Source organism: Macrotis lagotis, chromosome 4 (genome assembly GCF_037893015.1).
Source record: "Macrotis lagotis isolate mMagLag1 chromosome 4, bilby.v1.9.chrom.fasta, whole genome shotgun sequence".
NCBI lineage: Eukaryota > Metazoa > Chordata > Mammalia > Peramelemorphia > Peramelidae > Macrotis > Macrotis lagotis.
The window spans coordinates 257,554,592-257,573,432 of record NC_133661.1 but is presented as its reverse complement, the minus strand read 5'-3'; the positions used below and the strand labels follow the sequence as shown (position 1 = coordinate 257,573,432).

Below are 18,841 nucleotides of genomic sequence, written 5' to 3'. Positions count from 1 at the left end.
GGATTTGAACCCAGGTACTCCTGACTCCAGGGCCAGTGCTTTATCCACTGCATCACCTAGCCACCCCTAAAAGTCAATTCTTAATGGCCTTTTCAGTCTTCCTCCTCTGCAGCATTTGACAGTATCAGTCACCCTTCCAATTGACATTTTTTTTTCTATAGGTTTACTTAACAATACTCTATTTTGGGTTTTTCTTCTACCATGACTATTCCTTCTCAGTCTCCTTAGCTATATCTTCATCCAGGTCATGCCTGCAAATAGGAGTTGCACAGGCTTCTTCATCTCTTCTCCCTCTGTACTATTTCACTTGCTGATTTAATCAGTTATCATGGATATATACAATTATCTCTATTCTGAGGATTCTCAAAGCTACTTATCCAACTCTAATTTTTCTCTCAACTACCAGACTTGCATCTCCAACAGCCTATTGGACAAAATTAAACTCCTGGTCTTCTCTACTCCACTTCCAAAAACAAAACCATCACCCCTTCCAAACTTCCCTGTTACTGCTGAGTGCTCACAACCTACTGTCATCCTCAACATATCACTATCCCTCCCATCCCAAATCCAAACTAGTGCCAAGTCCCATCATTTCTACAAGGTTGAAATCTCTCTATATACATTCCCTCTTCCTCTGACATTGTCACTAACCTGAGTGCAGACCCTCATCACTGCATTCCTGGACCATTGCAATAGCCTTAATCATCTTCCAAAGGCATAGGTCTAAAAGATGTCACCTCACCTATTCAACAAAATCCAATGGACCTTACCCTCAAGGATTAAAATATAAAATCTTTAAAAGTTCTTCATAACCCTGCTACTTTTCCAATCTTTTTTATATTTTACACCAATCCATGTAATCTATAAATTAGTAATTCTAGCCTCCTCACTGTTCCTTACAAAATAATTTATATCTCAACATAGGGCATATTCACTGGCTGTTCCTTTTCCTCATCTCCCTTCAAATCCCAGGTAAAATCCCCCCCACCTCCAATCCTCAATCTCCAAGAAGGTAACACTTTCTGCAAAAATCTTCCTGATCTCCTTTAATTCTAATGCATTCTCTCTGTTGATAATCTTATTTAAACTGTAAATAATCTTTTTTAGAAGATAGTTGTTTTCATTTTTATCTCTCCCATTAGACCCTGAGTGCAGAGACTGTCTTTTGTCTTTCTTTGTATCACTGGCACACAATATAGTGTTAACTGCCACATAAGAGGTACTCTGAATAAATATATCCTAGGAATGGAAGATCACCAATTCAAAGGACCAGAGACAGGAGAGAACCTCTGAGAGAAAAAGAAAGAAGTTAAGTTTGGCTAGATTTCAGAGTACTGGAGAGAGAGAGAGCAATGTTCAATGAGAGTGAAGGGGGGGGGGGGGTGGAGAGAGTCAAGAAGGCAGGGTAAAGACAGGAATTCTCAGGGAACTCTTCCCCAGAAAACCACCAAATGTCATAAAATTATGACTCTAACCAAACTCTAGAGCAGCAGAACCCACAGAAAGACTGAGTGAAATAATTTTCCAGTGCAAACAACTTGATGGATCTACGGGAAAGGTCTACTCCACGGGACCAGGGTTGGAAAGAGCAGCAGCACAGCATGAGCTACAGCACACCAGTTCTAGTCTTCCAATATTTTTGCTACTTGGATGAAGGATTTTTTTTAATAGATGACATGTCCTAACTTTCTATTTTATGCCATAAGTTTTAAAGCAATGAAGTTTTTTTTCAGATTTTAAGCTACTTGAAAAAACTAAATACCTAAATAATAATATGGTTATTAAAATTTATCAAAGATAACTGAAGCAGACACTGGGCAGGATCACTAAGTAATATAGCATCTCCAAACAGAATTTCTGTGAGACTACATCCCTTAACACTTCCTAGAATATTCTGCTCAAAATGAATTGGGTTTTTTAATGTTAGTAGAAATAAATTTTTTTTAATTCAACAGAATATTTTGAAAGAATTTAATTCTCAAAATATCACTGTTATTCCAAATTCTCTCCATTTTCAAGACTATTTGCAAATTTTTGGTCTAACCCAATATTTCAATCATTTCAAAGTGTTAAATATTCAGATGAGAAAAAGATGACAAGCTTGCCAAAATATTGCTTATATAAATGTTACCTCAAGATAGCCAAATAGTATGAAAAATAAAATTGAAGCATCCCATTAAGCATGAACATGGTTGTCTAAAATAATACTGATACTCCTTGGATAGAGTAGTACCATTTAGTCTATATCCTTGGTAGCTTCAGGAAAACCAATAACATTAGATTTCTAGTAGTATCCATGGACTACTATGACATATTAATTACATAATTACAGAATATAACTCAAATTTCAAGAAGAGATGAGTCCCAAAAATGATGTGCTTTAAAATTGTTTTTACAAAATTGTTTTTCCTTTAAAGAAGGAAAAAAAAAAATCTGATTTTTCTAAAGCTGATTTTTATCTATCTTTCAAGTTTTATCCGTTCAAGCTACCATGTCTTAATATGAGATCCAATAAAACCCTGAGGGATCAGAGATCCCTTAGCCATTCAAATCCATTCAAAGAAGTTGGCTTTCCCTTTTTATTTAGAAATCAAAGACTCTTTTAGTAAACCTCAAAGATAGTGCATTCTTAGGAGGGCAAAACTTGGGGGCTATACTGTACAATAAAAAATTAAATTATAAAATCATAAAAATTTTTTGAGCCAAAGGATCAAAGTGTGAATCTAATTTTGAACTTACTGTGTGACCTTGGGCAAATCATTTAACTGGTTTCCACATTTATAAAATGAAGGCACTGGACTAGATGGTTTCCAATATCCCTTCCAGCTCTAAATCTCTGATTCTACAATTTAATCTAAGTACTCAGTACTCAGTACTCAGTACTAAGTAAATAGGTCAATTTTTCCTGGAGGTTTATAAACCATTCTGATAGTCCAAACGTATTTTGACCAATGGCATCATTATTAATAAGCAAATAGATGCCAAGGTGACTGCTTTGACAAGGAACAATGTTCATTTTAGTGATAAAATTTGGTAATTTTATATTTTTAATTAGTATCATTAATAACAATGAAGGACTATTACTCTCAAAAAGGGAATTAGACTTGTTTTTTTTTCAGGCCTCTCATATCTTAGTTGCAAAAAGTCACCTTTAAGCCTAACATAAGCAAAAAATTAGAGCTATCTAAAAATAGAATAGGCTTCTTCAGGAAGTAGTAGATTTTCCCATCCATGATGGAAGTATCCAAGTATAAGTTAGATGCCTGTTTGCTTAATATGTTATAGAGGGAATTCTTTTTCAAGTATAAGCAAGACAGGAGCAACTAGGTGGCACAGTGGACAGACACAAGTCCTGGAGTCAGGAGGACCTAAATTCAAATCCATCCCCAGAAACTTAGCTGTGTGCCCATGAGCAAGTCACTTAATCCCATTGCCTTGTAAAAAAAAAAAAAAAGGAAAAAAGTTTAAGCTGGACAAGAGAGCTGCTAAAATTGCTTCCAATTCTAACATTTCTATGAACTCACCATTATGTAGTCAACTATGTAATGACAGTTCACTAACTATAAATATACAAACACCTATCTGAAATTATCTTTAAGGCCTAGTTGGAAGTAATTCATCAAAATCTAGCCATGAGACTTCTTACACAAGAAAAAGGATATTACTCTAACAATACATATGGTTCAACTACCTAAGGAAAATCCAGGATGCCTGCTATTTCCAATATATATAACAACACAACATAATGATCATCACTGTAACAATTAAAAGTTATCTTTAATAAAAAAGGTTCTATCACAAATCAAAAAACTCATCTAAGGTGAAAAAATTTAAAGATAAAATTTCCTAAGGAAGGTTTTCATTTTTTTTAACTTTATAAAACAAAATCTCAACTGTTGATAATGAAAACACAGTAAAAAAAGTATTCAGTGGATTTTAGCATAATAATTCTATATATTTAAATTACTTGCTTTTTTAATGCTCTAAAAAGATTTGCTCATAAAAGGAATTTTATAAACCATATTATATTGTCTAGAAACTAAGGTAAAAGGAAAAAATCTATTTAAAAATATTTCCCCTTCATTTTACCTGTGTAACTGAACAATTAGTATCCAGTATATTGTGAGCCCTCAAATGCTAAGCACAAAAATTAAATAAAGGTCTATAATTAGTTGTTATAACATAAATATAATCAAAGTATATCATCAAAATTAAATTGATTACAATACCAATTCCATTTTTAGGCTTTTTTTGTCCAGATTTCTTCTTTGAACTTGAAGGTTCAGAGGGTGGTGTGGGTTGTTTGATAACTGGAATTGGTTCAGCTTTTTTGCCTGGACTCTTTGATCCATCATTTTCTTTAGGGGCCTGTTCCTCCTGTACAGGCTTGTGTTTCTTTTCTTTTTTCTTCCGCTCTCTAACACCACTTGAAGCTTCAACAATACTCAATTGAACAGGTGCTACTTGTTCATCGTCTACACTCAAAGCATCAGTTACTTTAAAGTCCCGGGAAACATTCTCAGAATCAGATTCATGAAGGTTGCCATTCTGAGTTTCTTTCTTTTTGTTCTTTTTCTTCTCTGCCTTCTTTTTATCAGTCTTTGTGGGCAGAAGTTTTTGTTCTCTTTTCTGTTTTGCAAGAACTTCATCATACAATGTTTCTTTCATGAAAAGCCAAAAGAAGAGGAAAATTACTGTAATAACTACTGAAGGAATAAGGATGATAAAATATGTTGACTCGTAAAACTCCATGGTGCTTGGTAATGTCCTATAAAACCTATGTACAAAAGAAAAAAATATTTTATGAATCTCAAAATTTTTAAAATACACTTTCAATTAAATACAAACCTAAGCAATTTAAAGAGTTATTTAAATCACATCCACTTGATAAATTTATTAATTATATTAAAAATATATTAAAATAAGATGTCTATGTAACACCTATCCAGGAAAACTATTTGGAAACAAATTTATAGTCAGTTTTCTAGTTTTCTTTCTAGTTTTTTACCTTCAAGACAATAGACAATGTTGACAAGAAAAACCACTTTATTTTATTTTTCAGCATTATTCTTTTTTTATTGAGGAAAAAACTGGGTACACATTATACTTCTGACCTATGTTTCTGACACAGGTTAACTTTATGACCACAAGCAAGTCACTTAACATCTCAGTGCCCCTGAAAATATTTCAAGGCTGTTATTAAAGATGAGTAGACAAGATATGTTACTGAAGAAGTTTCCACAAGAACTATTCACACTGATCAAATGACAGGTACAACACCTTCACTCCAAATCACAAAGACTTATTATGAACAGATCTAGTACAAGACCTTGACAATGAAGAAAACCTTAAAAACTTAGAAAACATTTCCTTATAGCTGAATAAATGCATTCAATACTTGAATGAATCTGTGCTTCCACTGAAATTGAGGTTCTCCATTATAATACAATTCTCATCCAATCCATGCTACAATTTCTGTGTAGTTCTTATCCATGTCTTCCCATAATTCCTCCAAGTGTGATCTACTCAATGTTCTAGAATAGAATACCCAAGGCTGTCCATCTACATGATCAGTTCACCAATGTTTTTCCAACACATGTGCCAGAAAACTGAATCTCTTCCATTTAAATTGTCTTGGGAAAATTCTGAAGATCACCTAGCAGGATAAGATACCAGAGTGCAACTATGATGAGGTGGCCATGTTGTTCAAACGCCAATTATATACTTGCCAAAAAAGTATTTTATGGTGAACTCACACAAGACAAGTATTCACAGTGGGTTCAGAAGAAGCCATAAAGGGACACTCTGAAGGTCCTTCTTAAGAGCTTTGGAACTGATTGTGCAGTATGGGAGACACTGGCAGAGCACTGCCCAGGTTGGCATGCCTTCATCAGAGACAGTGCTGCACTCTATGAGCAGCTTAAAAAAAAAACGTGAGATTTGAAAGTTTTAGAGAAACTACCCCAGGAGTTCACATGGACTATTTGTGCCTGACTGACCAGTGGTAGAACATTCTGAGATCCCATTGGTCTGATCAGCCAGTCCAACACACTGTAACTCCATCTCTAATATAGAGATGCCATTTTGGTCTTCTTCAATAACGAGGGACACAGTCTTCTTATTTCCTAACCCAAGGCCTCTTTCTATCATGAAGGATAAATGGAATCTCTAAGATTATTCTAGAAGAGATGAAACATTTTAACATTCTTCAAAAAGTTTCACATACAGTTCTGGAAATAGACTATACCAACTATATGAGGATCAAGCTAGTTAACAATAAGCATGGATAGATTATATGCTACAACAAAACACTAGCAAAACGTGTTCTGGGCAATTTTTATTACTGTTACAAGTATAAAAATCCTTCTAAAAGAGTACAAGTATAAAAATCCTTCTAAAAGAGTAGAGTTAACTTTAATAGACCATGCTATTCCTAAAATTCCTGTTTAAGAAGAAAAACTGTATATAAATAGTAGTGACTATAGTCAAGGTTTTTGGATAACAGAAAGAAAGACCTAGATTTCAAGTCCTACATAATAGCACTGTGTCCCTGAGTATGTCATTTAACAACTGGGAGAGAGAGAGAGAGAGGACAATCTCCAAAAGGAGATATGCAAAACAATTCAATGGGGCAATAAGAAGAAAATATCAAATTTTGTTTCTATTTATCTTTAACAAAGGAAGAAATAAAATTTCATTAATATTAAATATATGGAATGACACTAACATTGCAACACTTGGTTCATATACCAAATACTTATGTGTCATATAAATTATCCTAAGGAAGAAAGGAAATTCTTCAATGTAGAGTGGTTGGCAATACTGTCCTTTCCTGTGTATTAGCTTACAGCACAGTAAAATACATCAGTGTATGTGTGCCAATCAAGTAGATTTGTAAATGAAATTATCTAGGCTTAACTAAGCTAATTCTCACAAAAATAAGTTCTACCAAGAAATCATTAGAATATTAATTACATGACAACAAGTAAACAAAAGTAATGAAACTAACATTTCTTCCATTACTAATGCAAACTCTTCACAGCTATATTATAAGATAAAAATAATGATATAATCTGATTTGACAATTAGATAAAAATTCAAAATTATCAAGATTATCTAAAATAATGATTTATAAAAATTAAGTTGACATGACCCTCAATCAAATAAATACACATTGTACCTTTAGATATTAGCTAATATTGCCATTGAGTCATCATAACTAGTAAGACATTTTAAAATAAAGTTTTTCTGAGTCAAAGTAATACAAGAACAGCAATTAATAAAAACACTTTGTTCACTCTAAAAATCTTGAAAATAGATTTCTAGGGGGCAGCTAGGTGGTGCAGTAGAGCACGGGCCCTGGAGTCAGGAGTACCTGGGTTCAAATCCAGCCTCAAGACAATTAATAATTACCTAGCTGTGTGGCCTTGGGCAAGCCACTTAACCCCATTGCCTTGCACAAACCTAAAAAAAAAAAAAAAAAAAAAAAGATTTCTAAAGCTCTTTTTAAATCATCTAAATACAGAATTTCAGTAGATTTTAAATAATATAAAAATTAATTTTTAAGAATAACTAACATCAGAAGATGGAAATATACTAGCCACATTTCAACAAAATCCTCTTCATACTTAGAACAAAGACGAAAAGTAAGTGTCATGATTAAATAAATACAGTCAAAAATATACTTGATCCATTCAGAACTAAAAATCTTTGTGAGGGTCCTTTTATCAGTCATTTAAACCAAGTACTGAAATAAAGGAGGCATTGGGCAGTTAGGTGGGGCAGAAGATAGAGCACTGGCCCTGGAGTCAAGAGAACCTGAGTTCAAATTTGACCTCAGACACTTAATAATTGCCTAGCTGTGTGACCTTGGGCTAGTTGCTTAACACCCCCCCCCCAATTGCCTTGCCAAAAATAAAAAGAAAGGGGGCAGTTAAGTGACACAATGAATAGAGTACTAGTCCAGGAATCAGAAGACTCAACTTTGAGAATTCAAATCTAAGCTTCGGGGGTGACTAGATGGCCAGTGGATAGAGCACCAGCCCTGGAGTCAGAAGGACCTGAGTTCAAATCTGCCCTCAGAAACTTAATAATTACCTAACTGTGTGGCCTTGGGCAAGCCACTTAAGCCCATTGCCTGGCAAAAACCTAAAAAAAAAAAAAAAAAAAATGTGGCTCAGGCCCTTCATGGTTTTTGTTTACTTGGAATTAATATTCTAATGATTCCATGGCAGAACATTAAATTTTGTGAGCATTAGCTAAGTTAAACCTTCATAATTTCATTCATAAATCTACTTAATTGTCACACATACACTGATATATTTTACTATGCTGGAAGCTAAGAAGCAGGAAAGGTCAGTATTGCCAACCTTGCCCTAAGTGTGACCTTGGGCAAGTCACTTAACTATTTGCCTCAGTTTCCTCCTCCATAAAATGAGCTGGAGAAGGAAATGGAAGAATACTCCAGTATCTTTGCCAAGAAAACTCCAAATGAGGTCATAAAGAATCAAACACAACTGAAAATGACTAAACAACAATAATACTGAAATAAAGTGAGCATAAACCAGACTTCTAACTTGTGCCAACATTATTAATATATTGTGAGAACATGATAGAATATACTTCATTATTTTCTAACATTATGACAAAATATTAAGAATATCGAGAATATCTTGGAGAATGGTTATTTGTACCATTAATAAAAAATTTTAAACGTATTTAAATATTTTCTCTATTCCATTTTATGTAATCTTTTCATAGTCAATTTCTAAGTAAATATGTATATTTTGGAGATAAATGCTCTTTTTTTAATTGATCAGATAGATGGCAAATTGCAGAGAAGTACTAATTGGATTAACTGAGGCAGGAATATCCCCCCATCCACCACAGGTCCAGATTGGAGGGAAAAAAACAAACTACAGCAACTTGAACCAACAATGACAGAGCCCTTCAAAGTTTGCAACATACTTTACATAAATGATTTTGAATTTAGCCTATAAATTTTGTTTGAGACTCACAACAACTTTGTGAATCAGGGAAGAAAATGGAAAGGAACAAGGAACAAGCATTTATAAAATATCTATTCTGTACCAGGCACTGTGCTCTATGCACTTTAACAAACATTATCTCACCACAGCCCTGAGTGGCAGGTGCCACTCTTATTACCAATTTACAGTTGAGGAAACAAGCACTTTAAGCAGTGTAGCCCCATTTTATAGGTGAGAAAACTCACCTATATGTCAGGTGACTTCCCATGATCATTCAGTAGCTAAGTGTTGAAGATTAACTTTAAACTCTAATCTTCTGAATTCCTAGGCTAGTAGAACTCACCACATGCAGTGTCTGTCTCTCTCTCTCTCTCTCTCTCTCTCTCTCCCACCCCCTACATTAGTTGACAAAACATTCAGTGGTTCCATTCCGTAAAATCCTTTCAAAATTAAGTTCCAGAATAAAATTTAGGTAGAGGATTTTGGGAAGATGTTGGAATAGTAGCAGCTGGGTTAGGGAACATGCTGGCTGTGGTAACTCAATGGGGAATAGAGACATTGGTTTTAGTTCCAAGGCAGACCGCTAAACTTAAGCTTGCAGTCACAGGAGAGAGTACAAGTGTTTGTGGTGACAATGTTTCTGGGGGCTCTGGCCATAACTTAGGCACAGAGGAAGATCTGAGGTCAGACCTTCAGATGGACTCAGAAAACAAAAGCATAAAAAATCTGAAGCACAAAACATTATCCCCCACATTTCAGGACAAGAGACCAACTCTAACACCAAGCTAACAGCTAAGAAAAAGGAAGGGAGAGGAGTGAGGAAGGATGGAGAGAGGGAGAAGGAAGGAAAGAGGAAGGAATCAAGTAACAAAGGAATAAAGGAGAGAAAAAAGAACCAGAGGTAGCTACTATGGTAATAAAGAAGATTCAGGTTCAAACTCAGATGACAGGGAAGTTATAAAACAGTTACTTCTACTTCAAAGAAAAATATAAAATGGTCACAAGATCTCAGAGCTTTAAAGGGGCTATAAAAAAATCGAGTGAGAGAAATTGAAGAAAAATTAGGAGAAAAAAGTAACAATATAAGAAATCAACCAACTGGAAAAAGAGATCCAAAAATTTTCATAAGAAAATAACTCCATAAAAATCAGAATTGAGCAAAGGAAAGCTAATGATTTCAAAGAATGAAAAAATACAAGAGAATATGAAACATCTCTAGGAAAAACAACTGACCTGGAAAACAGAAGAACTGAATTACTTGAAAGTTTTGATTTAAAAAAAAAGTTTTGACACTATACTTCAAGAAATTTTGCCCTAAATTCAAGAAAATTGCCCCAAAATTTTGGAACCAGAGGGTAAAATAGAAAGTAAACAATCTACCAATCACCTCCTGAAAGAGATTCCAAAATGAAAACTCCCAGAAATATTAAAGCCAAATCATGGGCAAGCTTAATATCACTACTGATCTGCTTAAGCAAATCCAAAATCCCAAATTTCAATTGTATATCTTTCCTACTTTGCGGCAGAATTCTGTCTTTTGTTTTACAATTATTGTAAAACCTTAGAGGAAATTGCTTAGATGAAAGAGAATTTTGATTAGCAATTGTATTTACCCATTTGGAACGTTTGGCAAGCAAAAATTCTCATATATTTCATTCCAGTCAAATCGTATTCTTGCTGCTTCCACCTCCATGTCAGTTGCATGATTATCTATATCTATAATGAATTCCTGTTTCACCTCCAAATGTTAAAATCCCTTCAAATCAGCTTAGGTATATCACCACCTCCCAAGGGAAGCCAGCCCTTATTGAGTTCTCCTTTTATTTGTTATCTTCTTCTCCTTCCTCAAATCATCTTTCATTTACTTATTTGTGCAAATACTTCATTTTTTCCAGTTAGAAAGTAAGTTCCTTGAAAGCAAAAGCTTGTCTTTGTAATCTGTTTCATTGCTTTGGATATTATGGTTTGCTACATTAAAAAAAAAAAAAAAAAAAAAGAAGTACTCAGCTCAGTAAAGAAGATAAAAGAAAAGTGAAGATGAAGAGGTATGAAAAAATTAGACCTCTCCCTGAGAACAGAAAAGCCTATTCTGATTCTCCAAGTTTCAGCAGACATTACCATTCTTCAAATAGTTTAGTACGCGAATGAGAATTTTCAGTTGGTACACAGTAATCAAAATTATTCATCACAGTGGTATTTCTTTTAGGATTCTATCCAAATAGGAAACCACTTAGCTACTAGTACAAAACATTTTTAAAGCCATGGGTTTTCTTAATAAAGGTTTTAATGAAAATTTAACTCTAGTAACTCCCTTATCACCTCCAGGATCACATATAAAATCCTTTGGCATTCATACTCCTTCATAAATTAACCCCTACCCCCTTCCAGTCTTCTTTTATCTTATAACCACATCTCCAAGCTTACCTAGCCTTAATCACTGGTGTTGCCCAATTTATCACTGAGACTTGATAAAGACTGTAGGTTGAAAAAGTCAAGGTCTCCTGCAGCCAGGGTCATTTTCAGTCATAATGATCCACTGGATTCAGATGGCTCAGGAGAAAGTAAGGCTGGTGACTTTGTACAACCCTCCCTCACTTAAATCCAATTCATTTATGTGTCTTGGCCATTACCTCCCTAATGTCATGATCCTCTTCAAAAATGAAGGACAAATTCAATTGAGGAATGGCTTAGCAAACTGTGGTATATGTATGTCATGGAACACTTGTTCTATTAGAGACCAGGAGGGATGGGAATTCAGGGAAGCCTGGAGGGATTTGCATGAACTGATGCTGAGTGAGATGAGCAGAACCAGAAAAACTCTGTACAAATTAACAGCAACATGGGGGTGATGATCAACCTTGATGGACTTGCTCACAACAATCAGGGACAATTTGGGGCTGTCTGCAATGGAGAATACCATCTGTATCCAGAGAAAGAACTGTGGAGTTTGAACAAAGACTAAGGACTATTACCTTTAATTTAGGGAAAAAAAACTGATATCTTATTGTCTGATCTTACTATCTCTTATACTTTTATGGTTCTTCCTTAAGGATACGATTTCTCTCTCATCACGTTCAATTTAGATTAGGGGGGGAAATTGTAAAATAAAATTTTTAAGTACAAAAAAAAATAAAATGAAGGACAAAACAATCATCACTTCCTTAAATACTATGACATCCAGTGAGCCTAGCTTTTAACACATTGTTGACCACTTACTAAATTCTCAGTTGTTTTGCAAATTTCCCAAGCTTCAATCCTCACTATATCTCATCTTCATTGACAATACGTTGTCAATGTCTTTCAGTTGTATTTTCATAACATCCCTGACATCCCCTTCTCTTCTTTGACACTGCTAACACCTTGGTGCAAGCCCCTCTATCACTTCAAGGCCTGAAATACTTTCCTAAGTCTGCTTGTTTGGTCTCACTGCCTCAAGTCTCTCCTCCATTCCAGTCCATCCTTTTTACTCAGTAGGCAAAGTGATCTGCCAACTCCACCTCAACAATAAAAACATAAAGTAAATCAATTAGTCTATGTGTATGGGTTCAGGAGTCAAAATATCATTTAAAAGATTTTATTTGAATAAAATTTGTTAAGAAAATTACTTATAACTGAAAGCAAAAAAGCCAGTCTAATCACACTGCAGCATACATGTGGGAGAGTAATATATAAAAAAGCCAATAAGATCAAAAAGGTGGGAGTGAAGATGTGTAGGACTTTAGTAAACAAAGGATTCACTCTTAATTGGATTCTATAAGGACAAGGGAGCTTTAGGAATATCAAACTAGAATCTAGGTGATGGTTAGAAAAAGAGAACTGAGACAGGAAGACAAATTTTAAAACTGCCACAATAATTGGGGACCTAGAAGAATAAATAAACTATTCCAAGAGGGAGGAGGTAACTGTATGCATAAAGACCCATCTTCTAAAGGGATTCATTTTTGTAGGGTGAAGGAGTTAAGAATGGGTTTTTTTACATTTTTAAATGCAATAAAACAATTTTAAAACAAATTATTTTTTACCTTGAAAGCACTACAGCACTACAGAGAGCACTACAGAAACAGATAAAGGCCAAAGCTTGATGAACCCTCCCTCCCGCCCAGGGAAAAAAATGATGAGGATGTAACTGAATAGGACAAGATGTTGAAGGTATTAACAGCAAGATCTGACAGGTGATTAACATAAGGTGAAGACTACTAAGAACATGCAAAGCTGTTTTGCTTTAAAGTTCTTCACTTGAAGAACTAGCCCTAGAGTCCCGAGTTCAAATTTGACCTCAGATACGTGATACTGATATTTTTTTTCTGTGTGACCTTGGGCAAGTCACTTGACCCCATTACTTCACCCCCCCAAAAAAATTCACCCTCCATTCTAGGTTTCTTAAATTTTACTCCCCTGTATGTACTGTATTTATCCATCTATATTGGTCTACCTGCTCATACTCACTCCATCTCCCATCTCTATGCCTTTGCATATAGATTGATCCCTGGGTCTAGGAACATTAATTCATTTTCTCCCTTTCTCTTCCCCTTCTTCCTGGCTTCCCTGGTTATCTTCAAAACTCAACTTACCATCTACTATAGGAGGCTTTTCAAGGTCCCCCCTAAACACTAGTGCCTTCTCTTAAACTTTACCTTAAATTTGATTCGTCGGAGCAGTTAGGTGGCGCAGTGGATAGAGCAGAGTCAGGAGACCCTGAGTTCAAATGTGAACTTCAGACACTTATTACCTGACTGTGTGACCCTGAACAAGTCACTTAATCCTACCACCTTGCAAAAACCAAGAAAAAAAATGTGATTTCTTTATATTTTTAGGTGAACTTGTTGTTTCTTCCAATTGAAATATAAACTCCTTGAGGAAAAGGAACTGCTCTTTGCTTTTATCTCAAGACATAATGCTGACATAGTAGGCACCTGAAAAATGTGTGATGACTGAATGACGAAACTTTTCCTATTCCCTTTCCATTTAAAGAAGCATATTTGTAGATTATGTATAGATAAGAAAGATAAGATAAGCAAATAGTCAATTATTGGTGTCTTCTGAATCATCTTTTTTTGGATGATAATAAGGTCTTTAATCTTTTTTCCATTTGTTTATATCTTTTTGTGAAGGAGTTTGTCTTTACTGGATCCCAAAGGAACCAAATAGTCACCGCAGGCCCCTAATAAGCTGGAGAGTGACATGATCAAACCTGTGAAATGGTCTGTGCACATACAAAGAAGGAAGATCATACTTTAGAACCTAAAGAACTATACTGCAAATAGTATTTCTCCCCTTTACCAAATGCATAACTATTTTATCTTTTCTTAATTATTTTCAATCTCCTAAATAGTCAAGAGATCTGCAAACCACCATTCACATTATGCTTCTCAGCTTTTCCCTAAAAAGGTTGGTTTTTTTAGATACTCCAGTCAGAATATTAATTTTATTTAATTTCTCTAGGACAAATCAAACACAAGCTGTCAAGTATTAGTAATCTTCAAGTTGTTTTCTTCGACCATGTTGATGTGACAATGGGAGCTGCAGACAACTTTATTCAAAGAAAGCAAAAGATATAAAAGGAAGGAGTTTAGAGTTAAGAAGACCTAGATTCAAATTCTACCCATAACATATTGACTATAATGTGCTAGACAAAGCATTTAAACTCTCAATGCCCAGATTACAATCTAAGATTCTAAATCAAAAGAGATGAATTATAAATTTCTAGGAGTACGGGGGAGTTCCACACTATTTCCATAATCATGAAATAACAAGTACAGACCAATGGGAGAGACTTTACCTGACCACTACTACCTAAAAAAACAATCATATTCTAGTATCAGGCACATGGATAAATGACTTGCCCAGGGTCACACAGCTAGTGTCTGAGGCCAGATTTGAACACAGAAAGATGTCTTCCTAATTCCTGACCTGGCTGTCTCTTCACCATGCCACCTAAATGTGACACCACTACTATAGAGGATCCACCTACTTGCCTTTTTGTAAGAGTATTCCGAATATCCACTTGTCATTCTTCATTTCCTCAACATAATGAGACCATTTCCTATCATTCAATTTTTTATTACTGAACTTCAGAGTTCCTCACTGGATATAAGCTGTACTCTGTTCACACTAATCATGAATTTCTCCACTGACTTCTAGAAGATGCTTACCTTTAGCTCTTTTGAGACAGTCATATTCTAGACCTTATTGTCATTCAGCAGCATTAGGGAAAACATTTGTATAGAAAACAGGACATGGGACAGCAAGATAGAGCAGTGGATAGAACACTGATCCTGGTGTCAGGAGGACCTGAGTTAAAATCCGGCCTCAGACACTTAATAATTACCTAGCTGTGTAGCTTTAGACAAGTCACTTAACCATACTGCCTTACCAAAAAAAAAAAATATATATATATATATGAACCTATGCTATTAATGGGAAGCTTGGAATCAATAGTTCTTTGTAGTTTTCCAAAAGCAAAGCAACCCACTCTCCTCCCCCTTTTCAACTCTGGGTCCAGCTCATTGTGCCTCTGCATTGTTCAACTCAGATATGCATACTATTGGACAAATTCTGTAGATTGTTCATTCATATAACTGCTAAAAATCTGAGCAAGAGATATTCTGCTTTCATTTGTCCTTTGTGGGTGGCCAGGCCAAGAAGGCTCTGCAATGCCTTGGGGGCTTGATGAAAACAACACAATGCAATACATAAGCAGAAGGATCAGGAAAATCCACATTACAGTTCTAGGAATCATACTGGATGGTACATTAATCCCTGCCATCAGATATCTCAGAGTTTCACGCCTCACCTGAGGCTTGCTATCATGTTTAAGTAACAGTTTATTTATTCTATTATATCTTTAAAGGAATCCTGAACTATCATGATATACTGATAGTAAATACCTTGCTGCAAAGGAGTCTAAAATGCAGTGTTTTATTCTGTCAAAAATTTTTTTATAATAATCAACAAATAAGGACAGCTAGGTGGCACAGTAGAAAGAACACCGGCCCTGGAGTCAGGAGAACCTGAGTTCAAAACCGGTCTCAGACACTGAAGAATTGCCTAGCTGTATGACCCTGGGCAAGCCACTTAACTCTATTGCCTTAAATAAAATTTAAAATAATCAACAAATAAACACAATGAGATCTTATATTGGCTACATCTTTCAGTTAATTGTGAGATAGTAAAGATAAGTTCATTATTGAATAATGCTTTAGAAAACCTATTTTAACAGTTTTTAAAATAACGTGTAAAATTTTTTTGTTTTTTTTTCTAGGAGTGGTGCAAAATACTCCATTTTGTGGAGTTTTAAATACAAATTCTTTTTCTGTTCTATGTTAGATATATACTGAAATACTTTTGTTGATTTAATTTAATTTACTTTAAAAGAAAACCTAGAGCCTTTCCCCCAAAATGGAGCTGCAGGCAAAGAAGGAAGTGGCTGTCCCTCCCCCCAAGACAGAAGCCAAGTCCAAGGCCTCAAAAGCCAAGAAGGTCATGTTGAAGGGTGTCCATAGCCACAAAAAGAAGATCTGAAACTCCCCCACCTTCCAGAGACCCAAGACACTAAGACTTCGAAGGCAGACCAAATACACTCGAAAAGTGCCCCTCGGAGAAATAAGCTTGATCACTATGCCATCATGAAGTTCCCCTTGAACACTGAGTCTGCTATTAAAAAAAAATTGAGGGTAATAACACCCTAGTCTTCATTGGGGATGTCAAGGCAGCAAATACCAAGTCCAGCAGGAGGTAAAGAAGCTGTATGACTCTGTTGACGAAGGTCAACACACTGATCCGGCCTGATGGAGAGAAGGTCTACATCCAGTTTGCTCCAGACTGATGCTTTAGACATTGCCAACAAGACTGGAATTATCTAAACTGTCCAGCTGCCCTGCTTCACCCACAATAAAAGTTTTCCAAGAAAACACATCTGTTTCCCACTAAGGTACTCATCAAGAACACTTTACACTCTCATAAAAATTTCATATCGGGGCGGCTAGGTGGTGCAAGTGGATAGAGCACTGGCCCTGGAATCAGGAGTACTTGAGTTCAAAGCCGACCTCAGACACTTAATAATTACCTAGCTGTGTGGCCTTGGGCAAGCCACTTAACCCCACTGCCTTGCAAAAAAAAAATTCATATCAATAGAGAAACAGACATGAAGACAAGACACAATATGGTTTAGGGTGCCTTTTTAAAGATATTTATAAGATACAAGTTTTTTTCACGCCCTTTATATATATCCTTGATCCAAATCAGCAGCTTTTCCTACTTTTTAGTACCATTTCTAAAAACCTTCTATATCTCAAGGAATATATTAGAATTCAAGTATGGATACTTCATAATTCTTGATGAAGATTATTGTTTATCAATTTTGCCAATATTTTCCACTTCTATTAGTAGCCTTCTTTCTCTTTAATCTTAAATGCCCTTGAGAATACTTTATCAAATTGTATATCTTGCCTAAATTTCTTTATGATTTTACCCTCTATTACTTGCTTCCCTCTTCTTTAGGAAATTATACTACACATGATCATACATTCTTCTTCCTAAACTATTAGAAACAAGTTTATATTCTAATTTAGTTTTGCCTATAGCAACCAATTCTTATTTTCTGGGTTCTTTTGTGGAAATTAATTTATATTGCCATTTCCCATTTATGATATTTAATAATTTATTTAAATAATTTAGGATTAAATAGCAGCCAGGTGGCACAGAGTGCTGAGTCTGAAGTCAGAAAGACTTCAAGCTCAAATCCTGCTTCTGAAACTTAATTACTACTCACGACCTTGGGAAAGTCACATATTTGCCTCAGTTTCTTCAATTGTAAAATGGAAGAAATAACAGCATTTACTTCACAGGGCTGTTATAAGGCACAAATGAGATACTAATGATAATGATCTTAGCGCAGTGCCTAGAATGTAGTAGGCACTATAGAAATGCTTACTGCTTTCCCCTTTAATCTTAATTGTACATAATATCTTTCTCGTTACTTTTTTTATACAAATTCTCATTTAGCTCTGAAAAAATTAGTGGTCTAACTGTACAAAGATAGCTAGGAATAATTCTCATCCATGAAGTCTGTTTCTGTTTGTTAAAATGCTACAATTTTTTTCTCTGTGATGTTATTAATGATTGCCATATCTGAAGTCTATCTATTCTTTTTAAAAAGACAACAAAATTTACAAAGTTTCTATAAAATCTTCAAAGTTTTGGTTCTTCTCATTTCTTTCTTTCAAACCATACTTTACCATATATTTTTCCCCATCCTCACCTTTTCCCCATCTTTGCTTTTAAATCACCAGGTTTTGGGGAGGGTCTTTTCACATTCTTCATAAAATTTTTCTACCACTTCATCCATAGCAATAGATGCTGATGCATAAGCTACAAATACCAGCATGAAGGTCTTTTTGCAAATAATTATTAGTACTGCTCTTCATTATAAGCAAATGCCAAATAAAATAATATTTCTTGTGGCTTTGGGGTGATAAAATTCACTCTACCAACTCACTTCCTTTCCTCTCCAAATGATATCTGTGATTCATTCTTCTATCTAACTACAACTTCCTTCTTTCTTATTTCAATTATACCAAGAATGTCAAGATAGATATGATTCAGTTAAATAAGGAAAAACTTCCTATTAAAACCATTCAAAATAAATGAGGAGGGGGCAGATAGGTGGCGAAGTGGATAAAGCACCAGATCCTGGAGTCAGGAGCACCTGAATTCAAATCCGATTTCAGACACTTTAATAATTACCTAGCTGTGTTACCTTGGGCAAGTCACTCAACCCCATTGCCTTAAATAAAATAAATAAATAAATTTTAAAAATGAATGAGGAAGCATCTTCAGATGAAGATAAAAGAACA

The 18,841-nt window shown here is 35.0% G+C and overlaps 1 protein-coding gene across 13 annotated transcripts in view; it reads right to left on the bottom strand.

The window, feature by feature from the left end:
• Positions 1 to 18,841, bottom strand: part of KTN1 (kinectin 1) — a 524,036-nt gene that overhangs the window by 493,175 nt on the left and 12,020 nt on the right. For all 13 annotated transcript variants that reach the window (XR_012478212.1, XM_074235885.1, XM_074235873.1 and 10 more), the window contains exon 2: positions 4,230 to 4,777. Coding sequence is in view for 12 of the 13 variants with exons in the window: in XM_074235885.1 (XP_074091986.1) it covers positions 4,230 to 4,752 (523 nt within the window). In the remaining variant the exon portion in view is untranslated. The remainder of the gene's footprint in view (positions 1 to 4,229; positions 4,778 to 18,841) is intronic.